The sequence below is a fragment of the Bombina bombina genome, chromosome 2, assembly GCF_027579735.1.
Source record: "Bombina bombina isolate aBomBom1 chromosome 2, aBomBom1.pri, whole genome shotgun sequence".
In the NCBI taxonomy this organism is placed as follows: Eukaryota; Metazoa; Chordata; class Amphibia; order Anura; family Bombinatoridae; genus Bombina; species Bombina bombina.
Window position 1 is genome coordinate 351755593 of NC_069500.1, and position 15194 is coordinate 351770786.

The 15194-nt window shown below is 42.9% G+C and overlaps 1 protein-coding gene across 1 annotated transcript in view; it reads right to left on the bottom strand.

The window, feature by feature from the left end:
• Positions 1 to 15194, bottom strand: part of IFT81 (intraflagellar transport 81) — a 302650-nt gene that overhangs the window by 255778 nt on the left and 31678 nt on the right. Inside the window, exon 5 of the mRNA XM_053701734.1 lies at positions 8776 to 8922. Coding sequence (XP_053557709.1) covers positions 8776 to 8922 — 147 coding nt within the window. The remainder of the gene's footprint in view (positions 1 to 8775; positions 8923 to 15194) is intronic.

Below are 15194 nucleotides of genomic sequence, written 5' to 3' on the forward strand. Positions count from 1 at the left end.
GTTGTCAAAACTTCTAAACTCCTGCCATGTTCTTTATTCTACTTCTCGCCCTTCAGTGGCTCAGTGTATGGAAGTAATTGGCTTAATGGTAGCGGCAATGGACATAGTGCCGTTTGCCCGCCTACATCTCAGACCGCTGCAACTCTGCATGCTCAGTCAGTGGAATGGGGATTACACAGATTTGTCCCCTCTACTAAATCTGGATCAAGAGACCAGGGATTCTCTGCTCTGGTGGTTATCTCGGGTCCATCTGTCCAAGGGTATGACCTTCCGCAGGCCAGATTGGACAATAGTAACGACAGATGCCAGCCTTCTGGGCTGGGGTGCAGTCTGGAACTCCCTGAAGGCTCAGGGCTTGTGGACTCAGGAGGAGACACTCCTTCCGATAAACATTCTGGAACTAAGAGCGATATTTAATGCTCTTCAGGCTTGGCCTCAGCTTGCTGCGGTCAGGTTCATCAGATTTCAGTCGGACAACATCACGACTGTAGCCTACATCAACCATCAAGGGGGACAAGGAGTTCCCTAGCAATGTTGGAGGTTTCAAAAATAATTCTATGGGCAGAGGTTCACTCTTGCCATCTATCAGCTATCCATATCCCAGGAGTAGAGAACTGGGAGGCGGGTTTTCGACAGACTTTTCATCCGGGGGAGTGGGAACTCCATACGGAGGTGTTTGCACAGTTGATTCAACTATGGATCTCATGGCGTCTCGTCAGAACGCCAAGCTTCCTTGTTACGGATCCAGGTCTAGGGATCCCAAGGCAGCGCTGATAGATGCTCTAGCAGCGCCTTGGTCTTTCAACCTGGCTTATGTGTTTCCACCGTTTCCTCTGCTCCCTTGTCTGATTGCCAAGATCAAGCCACGCAGGACTTGGTATGCAGATCTGGTGGACATGTCATCCCTTCCACCATGGACTCTACCGCTGAGGCAGGACCTTCTACTTCAGGGTCCTTTCAACCATCCAAATCTAATTTCTCTGCGTCTGACTGCTTGGAGATTGAACGCTTGATTTTATCAAAACGTAGTTTCTCCAAATCGGTCATTGATACCTTAATTCAGGCTCGAAAGCCTGTCACCAGGAAAATCTATCATAAGATATGGTGTAAATATCTTCATTGGTGTGAATCCAAGGGTTACTCATAGAGTAAAGTCAGGATCCCAGGATATTATCTTTTCTCCAAGAAGGATTGGAGAAGGGACTGTCAGCTAGTTCCTTAAAGGGACAGATTTCTGCTCTGTCTATTTTTTTGCACAAGCATCTGGCGGATGTTCCAGACGTTCAGGCGTTTTGTCAGGCGTTAGTTAGAATCAAGCCTGTGTTTAAACCTGTTGCTCCGCCATGGAGTTTAAATTTAGTTCTTAAAGTTCTTCAAGGGGTTCCGTTTGAACCTCTGCATTCCATAGATATCAAGCTTTTATCTTGGAAAGTTCTGTTTTTGGTAGCTATCTCTTCGGCTCGAAGAGTTTCAGAGTTATCTGCCTTGCAGTGCGATTCCCCTTATCTGATCTTCCATGCAGATAAGGTAGTTTTGCGTACCAAACCTGGGTTTCTTCCTCAGGAGATTGTTGTTCCGTCACTGTGTCCTAGTCCTTCTTCAAAAAAGGAACGTCTATTACACAATCTTGATGTGGTTCGTGCTTTAAAGTTTTATTTACAAGCTACTAAAGATTTTCGTCAAACATCTGCATTGTTTGTTGTCTACTCTGGACAGAGGAAAGGCCAAAAGGCTTCAGCAACTTCTCTTTCCTTTTGGTTAAGAAGTATTATTCGCTTAGCTTATGAGACTGCTGGCCAGCAGCCTCCTGAAAGAATTACAGCTCATTCCACTAGAGCGGTGGCTTCCACATGGGCTTTTAAAAATGAGGCTTCTGTTGAACAGATTTGTAAGGCGGCGACTTAGTCTTCACTTCATACTTTTTCTAAATTCTACAAATTTGATACTTTTGCTTCTTCGGAGGCTATTTTTGGGAGAAAGGTCTTACTTTGGTATTGGTATCCCACAAATAATGGCTGAATCCGTGGACTGGATACACCTTACAAGAGAAAACAAAATTTATGCTTACCTGATAAATGTATTTCTCTTGTGGTGTATCCAGTCCATGGCCGCCCTGTCATTTTAAGGCAGGTGTTTTTTATTTTTAAACTACAGTCACCACTGCACCCTATAGTTTCTCCTTTCTCTTGCTTGTCTTCGGTCGAATGACTGGGGGTGGCAGTTAGGGGAGGAGTTATATAGACAGCTCTGCTGTGGGTGATCCTCTTGCAGCTTCCTGTTGGGAAGGAGAATATCCCACAAGTAATGGATGAATCCGTGGACTGGATACACCACAAGAGAAATAAATTTATCAGGTAAGCATAAATTTTGTTTTACTACATCTGATTGCTGCCTGGTTAATTCACCATTGGAGGGTCCTTTCTCATTTGCATGTTTTTTCAGTACATTGCTGCTCATGAGCCTACCCATGTATGTTTTTTTTTTTTAACAAGAACAAAGTAAATTTGATGATAGAAATAAATAAAAAAAAACTAAATATATGCTTACTCAATCAATTACTAGTGGGTTATCCAACTCCTGGCTAGCAGGAGGAGGCAAAGAGCACCCCAGCAAAGCTGTTAAGTGTAACTGACTTACCCATAACCCCCAGTCATTCAGCCGAAGGAAATGGAAAAGGAAGAAGCACAAGGGTGAAAAGGTGCCTGAAGTTTACACAAAAAAAAACCTGCCGAATTATGATTAAAAGAGGGCGGGGTCGTGCACTCTCCATGTAAGAGAAAGAAATACATTTATCAGGTAAGCATACATTTTGTTTTCTTTCCTATGACATGGAGAGTCCACAACGTCATTCCAATTACTAGTGGGAACCAATACTCAAGCTAGAGGACACGGAATGAACAGGGAGGGAGAAAAAGGCAGGAGGACCTAAAAAGAAGGCAACACCGCTTGAAAGACCTTTCTTCCAAAAGAAGCCTCGGCCAAGGCAAAAGTATAAAATTTGTAGAATTTTGCCGCCTTGCAAATCTGTTCCACAGAAGCTTCATTTTTTAAAGTCCAAGACGAGGATACAGCCTTAGTGGAATGAGCCGTAATTCTCTCAGGAGGCTTCTGTCCAACAGTCTCATAAGCCAAACAAATCAAACTTCTTAATCATAGAGACAGAGTAGAGACAGAGGTCATGCAGGAACTATTAGAATCACTGATGCTCTCTCTTGTTTGATATGAGCAATTACTCGTGGAAAGAGAGCAAACAGAGGAAAAAACTAAGCCAGAGCAAAGCTGCAAGGAACTGAGCATCTATCAGAACGGCCCGAGGATCTCTTGATCTTGAACCGTACTTTGAAACCTTGGCATTTTGGTGGAACACCATTAGATCCAACTCTGGACCCCCCCACTTGAGGGTTATCTGAGAGAACACTTCCGGATGGAAAGCCCACTCCCCAGGATGGAAAGTCTGCTCAGAAAATCTGCCTCCCAATTGTCAACTCCTGGAATGTGGATGGCGGACAGGAGACAATCATGGGCTTCCGCCCACTGCAGAATTCGAGTCACCTCCTTCATGGCTAAGGAACTCAGAGTCCCTCCCTGGTGGTTGATGTAAGTCACTGACGTGATGTTGTCCAATTGAAATCTGACTAACGCCAGTTGAGGATGAGAGGACTCTTCCCCAGACCACAGGCCCTGAGCTTTTAGAGGGCCCCAAACAGCACCCGCATCCGTAGTCACAATTACCCTGGAAGGTCTCAGAAAGCAAGTGCCCCAAGACAGATGTTCCTGTGACACCCACAGCAAAATGAATGATGTCCATTGATACCACCAATCACCTCCATGCATTGGGCAACAGATGGACGAATAGCAGACTGGAGAGAAAGGCAGGAAGCAAGAATCTTGTCTTTTCTGACCTCCGTCAGAAAGAACTTCATGGACAGGGAATCTATTATAGTCCATAGGAAACACACTTTAGTAGATGGAACCAGAACTGTTTTTCCAAATTAACCTTCCAGCCATGGAAACATAGAAAAGACAACAGCATCTCTGTATGAGATTGGGCTAGTTGAAAAGAGCCAAAACAGCCAAAAGTGCCCCCAGATCCTTTGTGAATATTCTGGGAGCCGTAGTCAGACCAAATGGAAGAGCAACAAATTGGAAGTGCTTGTCCAGAAAAGCAAACCTCAGATACTAATGGTGTTCCCTGTGTATGGGAACGGAAAGGTATGCATCCTTCAGGTCTATGGTCGTCATAAACTGACCTTCCTGTACCAAAGGGAGAATGGAACGAATAGTTTCCCTCTTGAAGGATGGAAGCCTGAGGAACTTGTTTAAACACTTGAGGTCTAAAATGGGCAGAAACGTTCCCTCCTATTTGGGAACTACAAATAGATTGGAATAGAATTCTAGACCCTGTTCTGCTAGAGGGACAGGAACAATAACTCCCAGAGAGAATGGGTCTTTTACACAGTTTAAGAAGGCTTCCTTCTTTATTTGGTTTGAGGAAAGTCTTGACAGGAGAAATCTGCTCCTGGGAGGGCAAGACGAATCCCATTCTGTAACCCTGAGATACTATGTCCACCGTCCAAGGGTCTGGGACATCGCGTATCCAGGCTTGACGAAAGAGAAAGTCTGCCCCCACCTGATCCACACAGGAACCGGGGGCGGAACCTTCATGCTGATTTAGAGTCAGGTTGATTTCCAAGAAGATCTGGGTTGATCTGGTTTAGATGAGGAAGGGGAGGACTTTTGTCCCTTAAAGTTACGAAAGGAATGAAAATTAGAAGTCTGATGACCTCTAGGTCTGTTCTTCTTGTCCTGAGGTAGGAAAGATCCTTTTCCACCCATAATCTCTGAAATGATCTCTACCAGACCAGGTCCAAACAGAGTCTTTCCCTTGTAAGGCAAAGCCAAAATTAAGAATTATCTGCATATTGGCATCACAGATAAAAGTATTGGCCAATTTAAGAGCTTTGATCCCATCTTGGATCTCTCCTCTACTGTAGTTTCCTGTCTTCTTCCTCAGGCTTATGGGAAGGGACACTCTGGATAGCCAGAACTTGGTCACAAACCTTCCTAACCTTTTCGTTAAATCTCCTTTTACGCCTTCCCTGCAACATGGGGAAAGCTGACAAGGCCTCAGATACTGCAAGGGATACCTGGGAAGCAATGTCTTGTAGAGAAAATCCTACAGGATTGCAAGAGGAAACAGGGCACTGTGTGTGGAATCCACAAGTTGTATCCAGCACTGGAACCCAAGAGGAGGGAGAACAAATACAAGCTACTGCCTGCTTGTAAATATCAATTGTAATACACCAATCAAAAAGTTCTCCTTAAAATCCTCAATTGTACTGTTGTATAACAGGAACAGACAATGCCATGACGTTTCGGGGCCAATGCCCCTTAATCATGTGATAAAAACAATCACCACACACCTGATTAAAAAACTCTGGTATTGCTGATCACCCGTTAACCTGGTTTAAATCATATGTATCGGATCGATCACAATATGTCTCTGTCTCTAACATTGACTCCCTCCCTCTCCCAGTCACGTGTGGTGTTCCCCAAGGTTCCATTCTCGGCCCCCTACTATTCACATTATTTATAAATGATTTGCCTAATGTCTGCAAATCCTCAACTGTACACATGTACGCAGACGACACGGTAATCTATGCAAACAAATCTGATCTGCTGCAGCTTGAAACAGTGCTCCAAGACCAGTTCACAGAGGTAGAAAAGTGGATCTCGAAAAACAAACTCTTCCTAAACACTGACAAAACGGTCACAATGATCTTTGGAATGGGACCTAAAATACATAAATTACAAAATTCCCATCTTCGCATCAAAACAAAATCCAATTGCACGCTGACCGCAGTCCACTCTTTTAAATACTTAGGTATGTTGTTAGACCCCAATCTATCTTTTGGACTCCACATAGAAAAAATTGCCTCTAAACTTTATCCAAAACTAGGTGCCCTGTACAGAAACAAATCTTGCCTCAGCCCTACAGTAAAGGAAAAGATTGTACAGCAAATGCTGATGCCTATCTTGGATTATGGGGACATAGTATATGCACCTGCTCCGCAAACTCACCTTAATAAACTAAATACGTTATATAACTCGCTCTGCCGCTTTGTGCTACAATGTAACTACAGGACCCACCATTGTGACATGCTAAAAGAACTAAACTGGCTGTCGCTAGAATCCAGACGCACCCTCCATCTTTCCTGCCTTGTCTTTAAGAGCCTTTCTGGGAAGCTCCCACCCTACCTGAGCAGAATGCTCTCCCCTGCTATTCCCACCTCCTATAACCTCCGATCCAATAACAGCACATTATTTAGCTTGCCTCAATACAAAAAAAAAGCAGCTCGATCCTCCTTTTCCTACAGAGCGCCACAATTATGGAATGACCTCCCTCACACTTTAAAAACTTCCCCAAGCCTAAAATCCTTTAAGAGATCCCTCTATACATATCTCAAAACAGAATGCTCCTGTCATGGATAAATATTTCATACCTGCTCTATGTTAAATGTTTGCATATAATGTGTATTTTTATTATTGTTTTTGTATTTTATTGTACCCTATTGTATCAATGCAATGTTTTGTGATCCCAGGACATACTTGAAAACGAGAGAAATCTCAATGTATCCTTCCTGGTAAAATATTTTATAAATAAATAAATAAATAAATTTATATAAGCAAATACCTGGGATTTAACCTTTACATTCTAACAACTATCAGATAGATTTAGCGCCCTCTTGTGTTACAGAGTATGTAGGTACAAATTAAAAACAGCTAAGAGGCCTCAACATATAGTTATTACAAACATATATACTTATTCACTATATTATTGATACTATGTGCAACAAACCAATGTACAAGAGATAAAGCAAAGAACAGCATAAACCTAATTTCCCCCTCAGCTGCTACCGACATGTCTTCTTCCTCAGGCTTATGGGAAGGGACACTCTGGATAGCCAGAACTTAGTCAGAAACCTTCCTACCCTTTTCGTTAAATCTCCTTTTACGCCTTCCCTGCAACATGGGGAAAGCTGACAAGGCCTCAGATACTGCAAGGGATACCTGGGAAGCAATGTCTTGTAGAGAAAATCCTACAGGATTGCAAGAGGAAACACAGGGCACTGTGTGTGGAGACTGAAAAAGTTGGGACGCTTGAGGAGAAAGCTGCCGCATATCTGCAACAGGAGACACCTGAACAGCATTTGCCTGGGATAATGGTGGCTCATGGTGAAATATTTTATCTCTATAACTTAACTTCTCAATGCATGAGGAACAAAAAGGAAGTGGGGTTCCACCTGAGCATTAAAACATAACTGACAAGCAACAACTTCGCCTGGGATAATGGTTTGAAAAGCCTCTTGATCCATCTTATGTAATAATTAAGGATAAAGTGTAAAAATTATTTATTTGAAAATAAAAAATTAAATGTGTACTGTGTCTTTAAATAGAAATGTGTGTTAGTGCAACAAACCAAATAGACCTCAGGCTACCTATACACCTCAGTAGCTTTACTGAGGTGCCTAACTGTCCTGCAGCTCACAGAGCGACTTCCCTCACAGAAGAAACAATCCCCTTTTCAGATAAAGAGCGGTTACAGAGCCCTAACTGTCGGAAAAAACGGCTTACAACAGTAATCTCTATGACCAAAAGTTAAAGTATAAAAACTACTATAAGACACTGAGCCACCATAAATCACCTCACAGTCTCAATGCCCAAACTGCCTAAAAGAAACCCCAAACATTTAGGTCTAATAAAGTCCCATATTAAATAAGACAGCTTTTAGCTGTAACAAGTGCCAGCAATCTCCTTGCAAAAGAAAATGAAAATGGCACTTACCTGAAAGTGCTGTCCGGCAGCAGGACAGCTCACCTGGTTTGAGAGAGTGCAGCACCTCACATGGACCTGTGAAGAGAGAAAAACTGAGTAAACCTACTCAGGTTTTCTAGTTAGGGTAGCAGATTCTTGAGAAAACGCAGTGAGTATTGTACCTCACAAGTTCTCAAGTGCTCAAAAGCCACCACTGCCCTACTGAAGAGACTGATGTGGACTAGGCTAGACCCCAAAGAACAGAGTAAGCTTACTCTGCTAAAATATAATAAAATCTTGATTGAAGAAAATTTCTCATCAGACACCTAAACTTCACCTCCTCCTTGCACTACAGGCAAAGAGAATGACTGGGGATTGTGGGTAGGGGAGTGATATTTAATAGCTTTGCTGTGGAGCTCTTTGCCTCCTCCTCCTGCTGGCCAGGAGTGATATTCCCAACAGTAATTGATGATGATCCGTGGACTCACCATGTCATTAGAAAGAAAAGGAAATTAACAATGACCACATAAATTAAAGGCTGTGACACAATGCAAGCGATGCGGAGTGAGGCGAAGAAGCTGCTTCGTACCACGTTGCATCGCTTCTGAAGTTCAAATATTTCATCTCCGAGTGCTCAGCTACGCGACCTGACACAGCAGAGTGCTCAGAGATGAAAAGGCAGGACACACTGGGCACGCAAGCCGCATCTACACGCTGCGCACCGCACCGCTTGCAGTGTGTCACAGCCTTAAAAGGTACAGGAAACACAGCAGAATGCAGTCATTTGCAGATACACTGTGGTGACTATTAAAAAGGTACAGTACAGAATGCTAGAAACCACCAGAACCACATCACCGCCAAAGTCATGCATTGTTGTACAAGGGAAGATGTATTAAAGAATAAATAAATGCAGAAATAACAAGTAATAGCAAATCTGATAGTTTTCTTTGGTGTCTTTACCTCATCTCCTCTTAAAACCTCAGAGCCATCAATATCTCGGGCTTGGTTAGATTTTTGAGCTATTTCTTTTTCCACGTTGGCAATCTCTTCTTTTGCTTCTTGTAATTCTTCTGCTTTTGTTTCCTTCTTTCGTGCAATGATGGCAGCCTGTATCAAAGGCAGAAGTGATGTTTAAAAAAACTTTAGAATTAAAGGGACATTCCATGTCATTTTTGTAATTAATGACTATAGCTAACCATGCATGAAACCTCTGAAAAGAGGTTAAACACATAAGTAAAATCCTGCTTGGGACCAGTAAGCATTGCCAGGGTTAAAACACATAATAAGCTATGCTTAGTTAGGAAAAAAATATATCAGAATGTCACTTTCAATGCAGAGAAAATAACAAAATGTATGCTTACCTGATCAATTTCTTTCTTTCCGGATATGGAGAGTCCACAACGTCATTCAATTACTAGTGGGAACCAATAGCCAAGCAAGAGGACACAGAATGAACAGAGAGGGAGAACAAGACAGGCAGACCTAAACAGAAGGTACCACTGCTTGAAAAACTTTTCTCTCAAAAGAGGCCTCAGCCGAGGCAAAAATATAAAAATTTGGAAAAAGTATGCAGAGAGGATCAAGTTGAAGCCTAGCAAATCTGTTCCACAGAAGCCTCATTTTTGAAAGCCCAAGAAGAGGAGACAGCCCTAGTGGAATGAGCTGTAATTCTCTTAGGAGGCTGCTGTCCAGCAGTCTGATAAGCAAAACGAATTACACTTCTCAACAAGAGGGAAAGAGAAGTAGCAGTAGCCTTTTGACCCTTACGCTTTCCTGAGAAACAAACAAACAGGGCAGAAGACTGGCGAAAATCCTTAGTCGTCTGTAGGTAGAATTTTACAGCACGCACAACATCCAAGATGTGCAACAGACGTTCTTTATGAGAAGAAGGATTGGGACAGAGAGAAGGATCAACAATTTCCTGATTAATATTTCTATCTGAAACCACTTTAGGAAGAAACCCCAATTTAGTACAAAGAACAGCCCTATCCGCATGAAAGAGCCTGCTGCAAAACTTTAAGAATAAGATTAAGGATCCAAGGAGGAGCAAGGTTTAAACACAGGCCTGATTCTGATCAGGGCTTGACAAAAAGATTGAACATCTGGCACATCCGCCAGACCTTTAAGAGAACTGACTGACAACCCTTTCTGCAGACCCTCCTGGAGAAAAGACTAAATTCTAGGAATCCTGACCCTAGAGTAGCCCTTAGATTCACACCAATAAAGGTATTTACGCCATACCTTATTGTAAATTTCTCGAGTAACAGGCTTGCCAAGCCTGGATCATGTTCTTAATGACCAACTCAGAAAATCCACACTTAGACAGAACTAAGCATTTAATCTCCAAGCAGTCAGCTTCAGAGAAACGAGATTTGGATGGAGGAATGGACCCTGAGTTAGAAGGTCCTTCCTCAGAGGCAACCTCCAAGGTGGCCAAGATGACATCTTCACTAGGTCTGCATACCAGATCCTGCGAGGCCATATAGGAGCTATTAGAATTACCAATGCTCTCTACTGTTTGATATGAGCAATAACTCATGAGAGGAGCAAACGGAAGAAACAGGTATGCTAGACTGAAATCCCAAGGAACCGCCAGATCATCTATCAGAGCGGCCTGAGGATCTCTTGACCTTGAGCCGAACCTTTGAAGCTTGGCGTTCTGCCAAGACTCCATCAGATCCAACTCCGGCACCCCCCATTTGAGGGTTAACCTGTAGAACACCTCCGGATGGAGAGCCAACTCCCCGGGATGAAATGTTTGTCTGCTCAGGAAATCCACTTCCCAGTTGTCCACTCCAGGAATGTGGATGACAGACAGACAACAATTGTGAGCTTCCGCAAACTGAATAATCCGTGCCACCTCCTTCATGGCTAAGGAGCTCCGAGTTCCTCCCTAGTGGTTGATGTAAGCCACTGAGGTGATGTTGTCCGACTGAAACCTGATAAACCGGGCTAAGGACAATTGATACCAATCCATCAGAGCATTGTAAATTGCTCTCCATTCCAAGATGTTTATGGGGAGAGCAGACGCCTCTCGAGTCCATAGTCCCTGCGCATATAACGAGCCCCAGACTGCTCCCCAGCCTAGCAGGCTGGCGTCTGTGGTCACAACCACCCAGGAAGGTCTCTGGAAGCATGTGCCCTGAGACAGATGGTCCTGAGAAAGCCACCACAGGAGAGAGTCTGTTGTCGACTGGTCCAGATCTATCCTCTGAGACAGATCCGAATGGTCTCCGTTCCACTGTCTGAGCATGCATAATTGCAGAGCTCTCAAATGGAATCAAGCAAAGGGAATGATGTCCATAGAAGCAACCATCAGACCAATTACCTCCATACATTGAGCCACTGATGGCCGAACAGTAAACTGTAGAGAGAGGAAAGAGGAGAGAATTCTGGATTTTATGACCGTCAGAAAAAATTTCATAGATAAGGAATCTATTATGGTCCCTAAGAAAACCACCCTTGTAGCTGGAACAAGGTAGCTCTTTTCAAGATTCACTTAACAACTGTGGGAACGTAGAAAAGACAACAAGATCTCTGTATAAGATGGCACCTGAACCAATATGTTGTCCAGGCAGGGTGCCACTGCAATTCCCCGAGACCTGATCACTGCCAAGAGAGCCCCCAGAACCTTTGAGAAAATTCTGGGAGCTGTGGCAAGGCCAAACTGAAAGTGTTTGTCTACAAAGGCGAAACTCAGGAATTTGTGATGATCCCTGTGGATGGGAACATGAAGATCCTTCTGGTCTATGGTCGTCATGAACTGACCCTCTTAGACCAAAGGAAGAATGGAATGAATGGTTTTCATTTTGAAGGATGGTACCCTGAGAAACTTGTAGAGGCACATTAGGTCTAAAATAGGTCGAAAAGTTACCTCTTTTTTTGGCACCACGAACAGATTTGAATAGAATCCTAGACCTTGTTCCCTTACTGGAACTGGAACAAAGGTCCTGAACGCAGTTAAAGAATGCCTCTCTTTTTACCTGGTCTGCAGATAATCTTGAGAGGTGGAATATGCCCCTGGGAGGAAAAGTTTTGAATTCTGTTTTGTAACCCTGAGATACTATGTCCACAGCCCAAGGATCTGGGACATCTCATCTCCACGCTTGAGCAAACAGGGAAAGTCTGCCACCCACTTGATCAGATCCCGGACCGGGGGCCAACCCTTCATGCTAACTTAGACTCAGCTGAGGGTTTCTTTGATTGCTTCCCCTTAATTTCAAGATTGAATGGGCTTCAAAGAAGACTTTGGACGGTTCTTGCTTGGAAGAGGGCGAGGAAGACTTTTGACCATTGAAGTTACGAAAGGAACGAATATTAGTTTGACATCCTTTGAGTCTGTTCTTCTTATCTTGTGGTAGAAAAGACCCTTTTCCACCCGTAATATCAGAAATTATTTCTGCCAGACTAGGTTTGAACAAGATCCTATCATTGTAAGGGAGCACCAGAAGCCTGGACTTAGAGGTAACATCAGCTGACCAAGATTTTAGCCACAATTCCCTGCGGGCTAGGACAGTGAAGCCAGACATCTTGGCTCCCAGTCTAATAACTTGGATGTTAGCATCAGAAATAAAGGAAATGGCTAGTTTGAGAGCCTTAATCCTATCTTGTATCTCCTCCAATGGAGCCTCTACTAAAATTGATTCAGACAAGCCTTCGCACCAATAAGATGCCGCACTTGCTACTGTGGCAATACAAACTACAGGTTGCCATTGAAGACCTTGATAAACATACATCTTCAAATAAGCTTCCAGCTTTTTGTCCATGGGATCCTTAAAGGAGCAGCTATCCTCTATAAGGATCGAAGTTCTCTTAGCCAGAGTAGAAATAGCCCCTTCTACTTTAGGCACTGTGCGCCAAGAATCTTTAATGGAGTTAGCAACAGGAAACGTCTTTTTAAATACGTGAATACGGGGAAAAAATTAAATTAAAGTGTTCTAGCTAAGCATGCGGCACAGAATTGCACAATTTTAGAAATAAGCATTTGTCAAAAGACACAGAGTCTTCCATGTCCATAATACTAAATAAAAAATTCCCCAAATTGTAGAATTTTTTTTAAATACACTGTCACTTTAAGAATTTTTAATACCACAGTCGTTCAACATTATGCAAAAATTCTTTAAAATAATAAACCAATCAGGCCCCCTAAACCTCAGACAGGCTGAGGAGCCTTACCGTAGCACTTATACACAATTTGGCTGCCAGAAGTCTCTAACACAATTGTATAGTAGATAAACACTGAAGAAACTGAAATTCAATGACGCCGCTCCTCTCCGTAAATATCAGACAGCAGAGAGAAGTCACATGACCGACAGAGAGAGGAAACTACGCAGCAAGTAAAAGGCGCGCGCTTCCCTCTGCCGACAACACCGGAGCTAAATTTACACAAACGTTCAAGCAGTCTGTCAGTTGGCCTGTTCTAGCTAAGCAAGCAAAGAAAACCAACTGACAAATTTTAAGGTTATACATAAATCCCTGTATAAAACATAAGCCCCACACACACTAATAAAGTATTTCAACAAAATTAGCCCAAAGAGGAAAAACGTCCCAATAAAGGGAAGATTAACCCCTAGTCTCAACATACATAATGTGCCTGCCCACTGCCAAAGAGAATCCTGTATAAAGGATTTTAAAAATGTCCCCATCTACTAGAGCTGCGCATCTTCACCTGTCTCACGATTCGATTACGATTATCATCGTAACGATTCAATACGATTCGATTCTACGATGCATCGCGATGCATCACGATTACTGCCCATGATTTTCATTAACAAATTCAAGCAGTCAGAACTCCTTTTTTTATTTTATCTGCTTTAAAAAAAAAAGGGGATTGCTAAGGGGATGTTTCTAGGATATAAGGTATTATGGTCCTGGCATGTTAAATAATAATTCTGGACTTGCCTCTTTTGTCAGGGAATAATGCACAGTTTATGAACCAAGGTGTATAAATGATTGACTTTTAGCAGAGCAGGTCCCAAATACATAACTAACATAGAATATGTGTGATATAGATTTTTTTTTTTTTAATAAAAATAATGGATTCAGATTTAAGGTAATAGATATGCTTTTAAAAGGCTAAAGGTTTATATGTAACATATACATTTATTTATATACACATACAAAGCACAACTATAATACAATACAATTCCCTGCCACATATTACACTTAGATCATAGATGGGCTGTTATTTTGCTCCCTAAGCTCATATGAGACTAGTATTATGGGTATTGGAGAGCTTTGAAAGGAATGTATGGTATGTGTGAGCAGTGCAGTGTCACCGTTAATGATTAGGGCTCTTAACTGACATAAAGGGTCACCTAATCAATCATGTAGGCACTCTAAACATGTTTATTACGGCTCTGTGATGATCTGCAGCTGGGAAGGAATGCTATGTCATTTCCTCTTACCGGAACCTTTATTAACAGCTGCACCAACCACTTACTGAACGGCTTCAATAAGTTGTCCTAGAGGTAACGGTGCTGGCCGGGTGAATGTGATTAAGCCCTCCTGCTGTGTCGCCTGCTTCAAGACTAGGAGAGATCTGACAGGGCAGAAGCAGTCTGACCAACTGACAGCAGCCTCGTGTAACACAGTGACTATTTCCTTGTATTATCGCTTCCCTGTTAACTGTTGCGGTCTCTGCTGCATGTTTCCTCTTTGGCAGACCTCTAACCCTAGCACCAATTGAGCATTTGAGTGTTGCTATTAGATACTTTTTTAACACTTGACTTTGTCTATATCTAATATCAACACTCAAATGTTCGTTTGGTGCTGGGCTAGGGGTCTGACAAAGAGGAAACATGCAGCAGAGACCGCAACAGTGAGTAAACAGGGAAGCGATAATACAAGGAAATATTCACTGTGTTACACGAGGCTGCTGTCCGCTTGTCAGACAACTGCACTGAGCGTGCTGATGTTCCAAAACAGAGAATCAATCAATATTTACTCTGTCTGCCATTACTTTAAGCCCTCACATCAGTCAGTGGGAGAGGTGGGGTCACGTGACATTGTGCGATGAAGTCACTGACCCTGAATCGATTCTGATCTTGCACTGCATCGATGCAGCATCGTTAATGGCTGCATCGCGATGCATCGCAATGGCGATTATTTTTGACACCCCTACCATCTACTGCATATGACATATTCTTCAGAAGTGCAAGTCTCCAAGACCTAGAAGACAAAAGCACTTACTTGCAGTGTAGCTGTCCGGCAGGAAGACAGCTCACAAGGCGTGAAAGGACACATACTCCTTACAGAAACCTGTAGAAAAAGAAAGAACAGAGTAACCAACTCTGGCTTTCTGTACCAGGGGCAGCTATGTGTTAGTAAACAAAGCAAGGACTACCTCACAACTTCCTAACTGCTTAAAAGCCACCACT